The sequence below is a fragment of the Bidens hawaiensis genome, unplaced genomic scaffold (genome assembly GCF_021521415.1).
Source record: "Bidens hawaiensis isolate Kalapana, Puna unplaced genomic scaffold, B.hawaiensis_p1.1 tig00000369_1, whole genome shotgun sequence".
NCBI classification, from domain to species: Eukaryota; Viridiplantae; Streptophyta; class Magnoliopsida; order Asterales; family Asteraceae; genus Bidens; species Bidens hawaiensis.
Window position 1 is genome coordinate 378,514 of NW_027491028.1, and position 13,961 is coordinate 392,474.

Sequence of the window (13,961 nt, forward strand, 5' to 3'; positions counted from 1 at the left end):
TTATCCGGCTTTCAACTATCCAACATACAACCGTCTCCTAACTTTGTTGTTCCGGAGACACAAGAATCACACGGTGAAGCTACCGGACAAAGAAGACGCGTCCACCGAAAAAAACAAGTTGCAACGGACGGGTCGGGACCGGCTTCGACTCCGAGGACGAAACAGAAAACCACTCCGTGGTCATCGGATGAGAAGGAAGCCTTGTGTCGGGCTTGGATAGTCATTTCTGAGGATCGGTGTTACGGTAATTGTTTTAACGTTTTTAAAAATGATTTTTAATAAAAAAGTTAAATGACTTACAAATTTATTTATTCATTTTGCAGCCGACTACCAAAAGAGCAAGATTTTTTGGACAAAGGTTAGGGAGACGTTCTATACGCTCGTTGGGAGTACAGAGCGGAACGCCGATATGATTTCGGGTCGGTGGTCCGAAATCAGAAAATTTGTCGGCTTGTTTACTAATCTTTTCAACAGGAACAGCGGTCGTATGAGACCAAGTGGCAGTGATGATTTGGCGGTTTACAATTTCACTGTCGAAGAGTGGAAGCAGGAGTGTTTGCGGAGGTATGGGACGGTGAAGACGTGGGACGATGTAAAGTTGTGGGAGAGGTTGAAAAGGTGTTCCAAGTGGGTTGAGCTGGTGGCGCCGGACGTTGATGCGGAAGTAGGGCCGAAACGGACTAAAACTAGTTCGTCTGGAGCGTATAGCACTTCAATCGGGTCGGATTGCCGCGTTGGATTCGACCTAAACATTGCGGGGGAGGAAACGTCTTCACCGCCGAGGAGGCGGCCATTGGGACGGGACGCCAAGGGGAAACAACCGGCTGAGGGGGAAGCCGTAAACATCGCCAATCTTGTTGAATCCCTCAATAAATTCAACAAAACCATGGAGGTGGTCTCTAATGACAAAAATGAAAAAAGTCGAATGAGAGATTTGGACTTCCTTACTAGAGACTTCAGTAACCTAAATCCGGTCGATCAAATGCTAATGGAAAAGCAAAAGGAACGTATCCGAAAGAGGTTGATCGAAGAAGACCAAGCCGAAGAATAAGAATAATGTTTTTTTTAGTACTTTAATTTTTATTTTATTTTTAGATATTAATGTGTTTTTTTAATTAATTTTGTTTTTTTAAATAATTTATGAGTTTTTTTAATAATACGTTTTTTTAATACATTTATAAAAAAAAAAAATCCGCTGGAGCCCCTGCTGGAGCCCCTCCACACCAGGGCCAGGGGCTCCAGCGGGGGCTCCAACACCCCCCTTATCCAGTTTCTCTCTCTGCCACACGTCATAATATTATTGGCTGGAGCCCCCACTCGCGCCCCCATTAGAGCCCCCCACACCCCTCAGCCTAAATAATGGAGATTGAGTAAAAACTTCCATAATGCCTGCCAGATGGCAGGTTTAGTGGTATAATCATTGCTTCTGTATTTATACATGTCAAAACAATTAACTGGAACATAATTAGAATCATGTAATCCAAATATAAACGTGAAACCTAACAATCCACAACAATTGACAACTATAGTGTGTGCATACACGCACACACTGTGTGTTTAATCCGAATCTTTTTATAAATTCCTTCATTGTCTTTCATAGTTTCTCCTTCGTCTTTACAAATGTGAAAAATTCTTGCTACATTCTTCGTTTTACTATGATGACGACAAGGATGACACCGAAAAATATCTTGCACTGAGTGTCGTGTTACCATATTTTATTGATTCATAGCCTCTCCCCCTGTAGGAATGGCTTGGTTTTTGTTTGAGAAAAGGTATTATATACTTTAATGAATAGTGTCATCATATAATATATTCTTAATCACAAAAAGACATTAAGAATATAAAAGATTGGGTGTCGAGTTTGAGTGAATACACGTGTGAATGTAGTCAAACCTATTTTAGTAAGAATGCATTTGTTTTATTGGTCATGTTTCTTTTTCAAAAGTGCAAGGGCCCTCTATGATGCCAATCGATTATAATGGTCATAAGATAAACAAAATCGTTGACTATGAGGCCGATACACTTACATTGGTGGATTAGCCATTATAAGCGAATATATTTAGCTTAATTATATGCATCATAGTCACCAAGTAGAAGCATAATCATGTAATTAACCACAAATCCACAGTCAGTCACTTCCTAGGATGTAGGCTTGGAATTTCTTTGACTCGTGCATTTTGTAACATTTAGGAAAAAGAAATGTGTGCTACTTTTTCTTAATTAGAATTGTTTGCCTTATTTGGATTGGGGGTCCAACGTGGTCCGTTCATGTGAGAGGGATATATTCCTTCATGTTCACATAATTTTATTTGATGTGTCACAAAAGTAAGGTCGAATATTTGTAAGAAATGAAAATATCCTGATATAATAGCAAGGATAAATGAAACCGATAGTCTTATTTTACAAGACAAGGTACATAAAAACATAATTGATTTATTTAAATATCGAAATTAATGAACTTCAATATTATTATTAACAAAATATATTTAAATACGTTTTTTCAGTTAACAAGATTTTTGTTTTTCATCAACATAATCCAAGTAACCACTTCAAGAAAATGGATCTCCAAGCACTTTGATGGATCAACTAATTGAAAAACATATCATTGCTAGCCTTGTTGTAGAGAGAGATGTCTCTTATGACCGCTTTTGATGTGGAAAACAAGTACCCGTGTGAGATAATAATTAGAGAAGATAAACGAGTATTGTAAGTTGTAAGAGAATACATACCTTAACTTTTTCATTTACATGCATATTAAATGTTGTTACTTTTCACTGTCAGAGAATAGGTTGTCTCAAATTATCAAATACACTATATTTATTTTAAGTAACTATTTAAAACCTTTTCGGGTGTATGTATCTACTTACAAGCTCTCTTTTATTACTTCGTATTTCTTGATATTGTCCACTCAGACTATTCTTCTTAAAGATCTTATATAGCACAAACGTCTCAACGCATATACTTAACACTTGGTTTAATTTCTTTGAGAACGTGTTAGAATATTTAACCGATTATTTATGACAACAATAATACCTTTGAAAGTTCGTTTTTAAGGTTTAGTAGGAGGCCGTCTACGATCGCGATTTTTATCAGGTGAATGCTCTGCTAAATCTAGTAGTTCATAACTCGTTACCCTCTTCATTCCATAACAAGTTCTTTTGTTGACACAAAAGTCTATATGTACATGACACGTACAATATGAAGTATAATATGTGAAATAATTTAATCAAAAGCCCAAGTATAAAAGAATATTAATGACACAAAAGCAAATATTCCCAAGTTTTTATACTCATAATGTTACCTACACATTACATAAAGTAAACAAAAACACACTAACATTGTCTTTAAACCTCTATAAGGTGTATTAACTTCTAACTTAGCCCCCTTTAAACACAACTATTTTAGTTTTACTAAATCTATAATACATTTTTAAGGGAAATATTTATTATTTTCAATTACGAAAATAGCTAAACTGATTTTGAAATTGGGCAGTGGGCATGTAGGTATTCAACATGTGCCCTCTTGTTATTCCTTCATGGTATTCTTATTGCAACCCCTCCATCTACATACAAGACACAAAAAAAAGGAAGGTTAAATTGTAGTCACAAACCATAAATCCTTATGTACTGCCCTATTTTTAATAACCAGTGGATGGCCCGAGCTTCTTAACGTGTTTGTAAAAGTTAAATATAACCCGACGTCTAACATGACTCATCTTAAACAATGATTATATTTGAGTATTATTATTATTTAAATAAAATTAGTTATTAATGGTTACATTAAGTAATGTGGTCAATTAAATATGCAGTATTAAATAACACATAGTCATATACTTCTTATTAGTGATTTTAGAAAACAGTTTTACCCTTAAAAAGTTATCATTACTGAAAGTGAATGCATCAAGTGTTATGTTATAATCTACAAGAACAAAAGCTTGTAAAACTTTTAAAATCAAACAATTCTTAACATGTCATTCCCAAATACATTATAATATAGTATAGATATAGATAATATTCGTTGATATTTCATTTGTTATTACTAGAATGTAACATCTTTGTACACATCTTTTTGTTTTATAAAAAAGTAATAACATCAAGAAAAAGATAATTATGATAATAAGATAAACTGGATCAGATAAATATATTAAGTAGGTTATGTATGAAAATAAAATAACAAAAAGAGAAATATGATAAAAAGTTGACTATTTATTATTGATTTTTTTGTATAAATCAAATAGCACGTACCCACAATTCTTCTTCGTTCACGTATCGTTGAAAAGTAAGAGCCTTAGAAGTCGCTTGGGACTCATCGTTACGTGCAAATCTCCCACGGATTCTTGGCCGGTTATCAGCAAGAGTTTTCCGACATGCATACTTTTACCAAGTATGAAAACGTTAGCATGTCCGTAATGTTTGAACTCCATAAACACTTATACATGTTGCTTTAATATTAATATATACCGTTTGATTTATATATTTTGTATATTATTTTAAATGTGATCCATAGTAATGCGATTTAAATAATATATTACAGGAAACTTAGTTACCTTAATTGTTTTATTAAAATTTTTTTGCGTCCTCTTTTCTTTGTACCTCAAGATTCTCTCTTTCCTTTCTTCTGGATTGTAACGACCCACTTTGAAATTTGCTTCCTCCATGAGTAATCCTTCTGTCCCTAATGGACTTGATGACAATGTTTTGCTTGTTTCCAAGCTCTAAAATGATGAAATAATCAATATCACACATTGTTTAAGATTTAAAGGACACTTTATAATTTTGAAAATTTAACAGTTCTACTTTGTAGCAGTGGCGGACCTACATGCGTGGGATAATGGGGGCAGCTACCCTCCATAAAGTTCTTTTTAGTGTTGTTTTTTACCTGAAAAGATCAACCACCGCCTCTCATAAGATTTTGGTTAAGCCCCCTAGTCGTTCCTGTAGGGGTATGGTACTAAACCCGGTTTTACGACCCTAAATTTATTATGTTTGGCTTATTTTATTATATGGACTAATACAATGTTATTGGGCTGAGGGGGTTTTGTGGAGGTAACCCTAACTGGGCTAGGCCCATTAGGGTACCATGATGGTGGCCATGAGGCTCTCTATATAAGGAGGTCTCCACCTCCTTATTAAAGGGTCATGCTCAATAAGAGCCATCACCACTTTTTTGTGTCTGTAAACAAGAGATCTTTGAGATTTCTTAGCAGTCACCTCCACACCCCCAAAAACCATTGCAGGTCTCAAGCAACCGGAGAAGAAGATCAAGACGTGGTTCGTTCATCTCGAAAATCCGTGGAAACATCGTCATGGATCAGGTCAGATTCATTTCATGCTTCGACAGTTCCCATGAAAATAAATCTTGAGTCCGTCACCGCTTTCACCAATGACCAATGCTAAAAGGTCAAATATTAGTTTTGAAAATCGAAAGATTATTATTATGGCACTACCCAAAATTTTTCTATCTAGTGTTGAAGTCATTAAATTTGTGCATTGAAAGCTCAATTCCTACAGATTTTGAAGTTGAAAATGAATTGATTTGATCAAGAAAAAAGTAAACTTTAGACATGCATAAGGAGGACTAACATGTAAGTCACCAGTGCTGCACGCCCTCCTTTGCATCATCTTCGCCGAATTGTCACACCCGCCGTAGCTATGAGGCATGAAAGAATTAATGTCCATGTAAGAGTCATAAAATGGTAGTTGACTTTCCTCTGTTTTGATCTCAAAATGACACAAATCTTTAGAATTTACTGAATTGCCCATTTGGTAAGCAGATAGACTTTGAAGTTGGCTGCATGGTGGGGAGGAGGAGCGGGTGGTGGTGGCGGCGGCGGCTGGGGCAATATGGTCAATTTCATCAAGTGGGGTTTCATGAATATTATGAATCAAAGTGTTCAAATTGTAGTTGCTTTCTTGGAAAGATTTGAGTATGTCATTGGAGGAAGAATCACTCAATGGAGAGAAAGGATGAGTGAAGAAACACTCTTCAAATTCACACAAATCATAAGACATTGAATATGATTGAATCTTGAATTAAGCAATTAACATACAATGATCTCTTGTTTTCGCATAAGAAGAAACTCGAAATAGTATGCTACTTTTGGTTGGTGAAAAGCATGGAACTCGGAGACTATGTCAATCTTCAATAGAGTTTGGAAAGAAATTTAACTTTCGAAAAATTTGAAAAGTCACATTTTAATAGGCGAGAAAAGGTAAAAACTGAATCTTTGACGATTACAGTACTATTATTTCCCTTTTTGTCTGCTCGTACGGAAAAACTTGAATGTTGTTGTCTTGAAAACGTGAAAAATTAAGAATCACAACCTTTTTGAGTCGAAATGTTAATGTTTTTGAAAGAGGAGCGGTTTTGAAATGGAACTCAAAGACTTGAAGTTACAACTTAGATGTATAGGGAGCGTACTTTGTATTTACGACAACGAAAAGGGGGACATGAAATACAACTTGAAAGTAGTTATATGAAGGTGATCAAAAGCATTTGAAACAAGAGACAGAGATGGCACTTTCACTCTCTAATAGAAGAAGAGGACACCATCTTTTGGCAAGAGGAGGGCAGTTTAAAAGCATCAACCTTCTCTTGTCACACTACTTAAAATACAACTAGAAAGTAGTCCACTTATGCAATATTATATACTGATATAAAAAGGCTTTTTGATGTTCCCCTTAACTTTGTCTTCTTTTTAAACACCTAGTGATGATGGTTGGTGAGGCCGTGAGGGTGACAATTTGAACACGATATGTATATAATAAGGTTTTAAGTTGTAATATATAGTCTATTTAACAAATAGGCGATGTTTAATTGACATGTTTAACATATTAATTAAATAGATCGATCTGTCAGCATGTTTTATTAAACAAGCCGATCCACTAATCATTTATAACATGTTAATACATTTATTACAATCCACCAACTTGATTAAAATACTTACAACTTGATTATTACTCGTCAACCCATTTGACACGTTTAGATAAATGAGTTAAACATGTCGTGTTTGATTATATGATTATGGTTGATGTAATTGATTCTCAAACTATCGCGGTAAAAGGGTTACAGTTATGAATAAATGTATTTTAGAGTATGTTGACTTAGTTGAAGATTGTCTTGTAGTTAGTTCAGTTTATGAAAACAATGTTTTGTTTGTTTCTTCATGACCTCTTGTCTCTATTACATCATTGAAGTGGTATAAAAAGACACAGGCCTTGTGGATCCTATATGACAAATACTTGGCATTACGTATGATATTAATAATAAAACGAAATGTTACACGTGACAAGAAAACAATTAGAAAGTTGAAAACTAAGTTTTGTCTATGAACACTTGTAAATAAGCTTAACCACCAAATTAGTCAACAGTTGGAAAGTTGAGCTCCGCTAGTGTCAGTTTTAACATGAAAGCAGCCATAGTAGCTTATTATTTAGTTATAGTTATAATTATAACTATGTATTAATATACATGGGTTAGCGAAGCAACCATGTCATTGGTCCACACGGATTCATATGGTTGGTTAGCCCTTTTCTATTTTTTTTTCCTTCTATACATATTTTGAAGCCCAAGTTGTGATTAAAATTCAGTTATGTATACTGAGAATGCGGTTCATAAGACCATCTTTTATGGTGGGGGGCATCGAAGCCCCTCCACCGTGTCACGTAAGTACCGGGGGCATCGAATTCCCAACCAATAATGCCCCCTTGTGGTTTAAAGCTCATTGGCGCCCATATATATATATATATATATATATATATATATACAGAATTACAGAAACTGCCCTTTGTATTTGTACGGGATTTCTGTCGTTGTCATTTATCTTTCAAATTAACACGTTTTGTACTTCATGCACCCATATATATATATATATATATATATATATATATATATATATATATATATATATATATATATATATATATATATATATATATATATATATATATACAGAATTACAGAAACTGCCCTTTGTATTTGTACGGGATTTCTGTCGTTGTCATTTATCTTTCAAATTAACACGTTTTGTACTTTATGTTTCTAAATGTTACACCGTTTATCTTTTGACCCTAACCCAGTTAATTTTTTCCATTAAGTCATGTCATGTGTCTTGCACATGAGGGTATATTAGTCATTTTACAAATTTGTTAAAGAAATAAATATTTTATAATAATAATAATAATATAGAGGGTTGAGTTATAAGAAGAAGATTAGTTTTCATAGGAAGGATAAGAAATAATCTTGTCCATTCATTTGAGAATTGAATGGTTGAGATTAGATTAGAAAGATCATCGAGTGTAAAACAATGGTAAGGGCATAATAGGGATAACACATTTGTTGACTTTCTCTCTCCAGATGCAAGGCACATGTCAAATTCCCCCATCATTTTAAAACGTCCATAACTTTTTTATACGACATTTTTTTTCAAAACAATTTCACCATAAAAACGAATGTTTTTTTATCTTTTATATAAGTATCATATTGCTTTATAAAAATAAAAAAAAATTCGTGGGTTTTTACAAGGTGTGTTTTATCATAATTGTGTTTTATAAAATTGTGTTATACAATTGTGTTTTATTTTTTCATAGTGTTTTTTACATTGTGTTTTTATTGTGTTTTTGTCATTGTGTTTTTATCTTCATAGTGTTTTTTTCATTGTGTTTTTTACATTGTGTCTTTTTCATTGTGTTTTTCATAGTGTTTTATTTTCCGGCGAAATTTCCGAAGACTTTTCCGGCAAGGTGGTGGCAGTGGTAGTTGTAGGAGATGAGTGAAAATTTAAGTTGGTTTTAATTAAGTGTGTTTTAATTAAGTGGGTTTTTGAAATTAAATTAAATGAGTTTCAATATTAAGATAGTAGACTAAAATACCCTCCTTCCTAGCCTTCTTAGAAAAACCAAACTTCTTACTTGATCCTTTTGGTAATATTGATACATTAAAATCTGTCTCTTCTCTCTTTCCTTTCTTTTTCTTTCTTGTAACCCATCACCACCACCTATCTTGAAGGTCAGCCATAACCACCGCCACCATAAACGAAGATCTAGAAGCTCCGTCACCGCGTCTCCGGCGAGGTCCCACATCGTCTATTTGAGCACCTACTGTATAAGTGAATTCACAAATCTCATTCACAATTAATTAACATCCGTATCCAAATATCAATTTTTAAATAATAAAAAAAACAATTGTGATGTCTGATATGAATCGATTAAACCAGCCACGTTCTATGAACTAAAATTTGAATCTCTCTTAAAAATCAAATTTGTTTATAACCATTTGGGGTTTTGTCGTAAACCATGGCGGCCGGAAAAAACGGAGGGTTGGGGTTCTATCAAACAGCCCAGCCAAATCAAAGAAAAGCTTCAATTGACCTGAAATGCACCGGTGACGAAGTCTTTAGGATAGTCCGTTCGACTCTCTGTTCTGACGATTGCATCTCCATTTAGGCAAGGTTGGCAGTCTCTGCTGGAGATGGCCGCCAACAGTTTCTCTAACTGTAATGGTGTGACGATGAAGAATGCAGAAGATGAGAGTTAAATTGTCCGGCGGCGGGAGCTAGGGTTCTGAGAAATGTGCGACAGCGGTAGTGGTTGAGGACCAGAGACGATAACGGCAGTTTGTGAAGAATGAAGATCATCTTGATTGCCGGATATAGTGGTGGTCCGGAGGGAGGGAGAGAGGCGTATGTTTAAATGTTATCAGATCTAAGGTTGTGTTGGAGAATATGAGAGAGGGGGGGGGGGGGGGGGGGTTGTTAGGGAAAAGACTAATTAATCCTCACATGACTTGCATGTGACCTGATTTAATCAAAAAACTTAACTGGGTTAGGGCTAAAGGACAAACCTTGTAACATTTAGAAATATAAAGTACAAATTACGTCAATTTTAAAGATAAAGGACAAGCACTGAAATTTTCTATAAACATAAAGGACAATTTTTGTAATTCTGTCATATATATATATATATATGATTGATTTCTTTTGAGAACCACTTTGAGTTTTAAGAACTCGAAAGAACTCAACGTAACAATTTTTTTACACATGTGTAATACGTAAGTGTAAGTGATGTACAAAAAAATACGGTATTTTTTTACACACCGAATCGACTTTTTACACATGTGTAACTAACGTTTAAACTTGTGTAATTATCAAAAATACTTATTCACTCTCCCGCTTCATTTTTTAATTAAATTTAATCTCAGCCACATATTTCAAATCATTTAATTAAATGTGTGGTTCAAAATTGAGTTTTTAAAACTCACCATGGTTATCAAAATAACTCTCCCATATATATATATATGTATGTATGTATGTATGTATGTGTGTGTGTGTGTGTGAGAGAGGTTGAGAGAGCGAAGGCGCCCATCGTTTTGACGCCCGAACCCACCGCGCCCCCTCCCGGCGGTGTTTCGCGCCCTTCGGGCCCCAAGGCCGCCCTCCACCGGCCAATAGCAGATGGTCTAATGGTTGTTTGGTTTGTAAAGTGAATGATCGAAACATCATGTCACTTGTGTTTTAAAGAGAGGGTTTATTCCCACAAAGATGTAAGAAAAGAAAGATTGCGAGTTAATATACTATGATGCAAATTAATAGGTTACATTTGGAATTTATATATGTTATCGTAACACGTTATGAGTACATATTATTACAATTATAAAATGTGCTGATAACATGATATGAAAACTTGTATAAATTCTATATATTTTTTATAAAATGAAAAGTGTAGAAAACAATGTTCAAATGGACTATTGTGTTATGGAGTATAAGTGAAGTGATTAGAAAAACACTACTAATTATTGTTATTGTTATTATTCATCTTTGCTACGCCCTACTTGCAATGTGTGCATATAATGTATATATGTGCGGGTTCTCGGATGAGTAAAAGTGAAATTGCACTAATTTGACGTTATTTTACTAATTTTGTGAAATTAACATTTAAAAGTGGTAGAAAGTTAATCAGGCATCATGTGGTGGCGTTGATGACTGAAAGACAATGGTACATGCCCCAATCAGCCGTGTCTCAATGGTTGAGTGTTATATGGATTATGTCCAAGGTTTGATGCAAAACTACTATCGAGTTGGGGGTCTCATCGGATGTAGTCTCTCTGTTCATACGGGGTAGAGGTAAAACTGTTTACATCTTCTTAGACCCTATCATAGCTTTGCTATTAGTGAGATTTATTGAGTACGATGATGATTATTATTCATCTATGTCACACCCCCGACTTAGGGCCTAGGCGTGTGACTACAAATTGGTACCTGTTTTGTAAATATATCAGAGTATTGGGTTAATTTTAGCGGAAGACTTTAGGTTTGAATAGAATATTAATTTACATTGAAAATTTACTCGGGAATTTAACACCCGAGTATTAGTTTACAAAATATACGTTCATATTACAAGGATTTTATATCAAAAACGGAGCCATCTTGTACGCGCTTCTATCTTCAATAAGACTCCAATCCTTATTAACGCTACTTATGCTTAATTACCTGCAATGGGTTGGAAAAATATTTCAGTTATATGCTGGTGAACACGTATGACTCGATAAAACATTTTGAATGACATTACAATACAAACATAGTTTTCTCAACAAACTCAGCGGAAGTATTACTACTTCCGGTATATGTACCACTGCCATACACACACAACGGTATTCTCCGAGCCACACGGCCCTGAACAGAGAACTGGTCATGAACGTTTAGCCCTTACGACCTACCTGGCCATTGACTGATTGATTGAGCTTAACAGTTATGTTTGGATCCATACACATGCGTATTCGGTCTAAGTTGATTTTATTTTCTACTTTGTATTATAACGTTTTAGAGATTACTCAATCTCATGTAGACATTTGATTGACTCGTTAAGACAAACACCCGTTCGTCTCATTGAGTATAAATATGTTTTGACTGATTGAAAAGGTTAACGTATTCACCTGTACCGTCGGTGTTGAAAACCTCGACTGATTGATTGATTGTGAATGATATTTAATCTATACATAAATAGGTTCGTATGAATGTTTTGAATGATGTTAAGCTAGGATTGTAAGCTTAACCTTGAAATCGTTTATCTTTGATTGTAAATGAAAACACTTGTTTATGTGACGTTTGATATAGCATGCTTTGGCCTAATAGGTTCTATCATGTTGGTAAGTTTCTCAAGGTAAGTAAACGGGTTCCTCGGTTGATTGAGATTTATACGAATTACTTTTCCTTAGGCAAAAAACTTACTACTAGTGATATCCCCCTTCCAGTTACTACATGTCCGTCAAAATATATCTTTCGTTTAACGTTACTTCATCATGAAGTAACGTTAATGAAAACATGATTGTGAATGTTTTTGTAAAATACGATCAAGGTTAAAGGCCATCGCCTCGATTGATAGTCTAAGCTATCATTCAAATAACTTAAACATAACTCCTACCTTAATTCGGATGCTTAGATTGATAATAAGAAAAAAGGAAGGATCTTGATCTACTTGCTTAAGTGATTGCTACTTGATTATAACTTCGTTTCTTGCACGAAATACGAGAAAATAGCACGTCGGCTTGTTACAGCAGCGGGGCACGCCTTTCGAGGTTAAGTGTGTGAAAATGGAGGTGTGTTTGGGATGAATGGAGCTCATGCCCGTCACCCCCCTTTTATAGGCGATTTTGGACCCCATTGCGGTACGCGATGGGTTCCTTGGGACCCGTCGCGTACCACGGCGCCGCAATATTACGCCGCCTTATGCGGTGGTGACACGTTGTTGGACACGTGTCTAGTGACTCACCAAGGCCATCGCGCTACGCGATGGGTTGAATGTTATCCTGTCGCGTACCGCGACGGGAGAAGATTTTCAGAATTGGCAATTATGGTCCCTATACTTTCTAAGTTAGTGTATTGAGCTTAAATTAAAGAGGGTAAAAGACGCGGTGTTACAATCTATACGTATACGTGTGTGCGTATATACGCAAATATATAACATAACATGTATAGTTTATATATTTTATTATAGGTTGATACATATAATAAAGGGAAAGTTAATGTACAAACAAAAAAAAACGTGCTAACTGTGCAAATAAAATAGTGTAATTATATATAAAAGTAGTGTAATTATGCAATTACAACCTAGTGTAAGTTGTAATGACACTACACTATAATTACAATATGTTGTATATATATAATGACACTACTTGATTCACACAGTTAAACATGTTAATTTGTATTTGATCTAAACCCCATATAATAATATATATATAATGACACTACTTGATTCACACAGTTAAACATGTTAATTTGTATTTGATCTAAACCCCATATAATAATATATATCTAAGATATAATTATAATTTGTTGTAAGTTACATAGATATTATTATACTTACATAAATAAAAGCTCATATATTTTTTAGTCATAATAAACTCGAGGAACTCGTTTATAATACAAACTTTAAATTAGATTTGAGTTTCACTAGATATAAACTTCTGACACGTTGTTATCCAGTAGCTATAACTAACTCGTCTATCTACAATCGTGTCTACATGTCAAATTGGTAAATTTGATTATTAATGCAATACACACACTACATAGACATGAGAGCCGTCTTTCATGGCTTTCCCGTGTCGCTGCCTCCGTCGCCAATAATGTATAAATAAATGAACTGGTGGTATAAAATATGAGATATAAAAGCTAGAAATATATGAAAATTTGAATGGTTTCGTTTGGTTAATCAACGGTACAAAAAATAACCGATAACGGCTTTTCAGTTAACTTTGGTCCAGTTTCGCCGGTTTTTGTTTTGGTTTTTGTCACCCCTCGACAAGTTTTCAAACTTAAGGGGTTTACATGTAATATTAAAAGTCTTCCATTGAAGGAGAAGGCCACTCGGTGCTTCCTCTTTCACGTCAACTTCCGTCGAGTCAACGTTCGTATTACTTTACGGACTCTTCAATCCATAATCATAATTATCATTCAAACCGAAGCTCAA

The 13,961-nt window shown here is 34.8% G+C and overlaps 1 protein-coding gene across 1 annotated transcript; it reads right to left on the reverse strand.

Annotated features, from left to right (window-relative positions):
* Positions 1-3,490: 3,490 nt before the first annotated feature.
* LOC143623520 (uncharacterized) lies at positions 3,491-6,165 on the reverse strand. The gene is made up of 4 exons (XM_077094410.1): positions 5,583-6,165; positions 4,547-4,714; positions 4,245-4,373; positions 3,491-3,562 (listed from the first exon to the last, which is right to left on the reverse strand). Exons 1-4 carry the CDS (start codon positions 6,009-6,011, stop codon positions 3,545-3,547), a joined length of 744 nt encoding a protein of 247 aa, XP_076950525.1. The 5' UTR covers positions 6,012-6,165; the 3' UTR covers positions 3,491-3,544.
* Between the last annotated feature and the right edge of the window lie 7,796 nt (positions 6,166-13,961).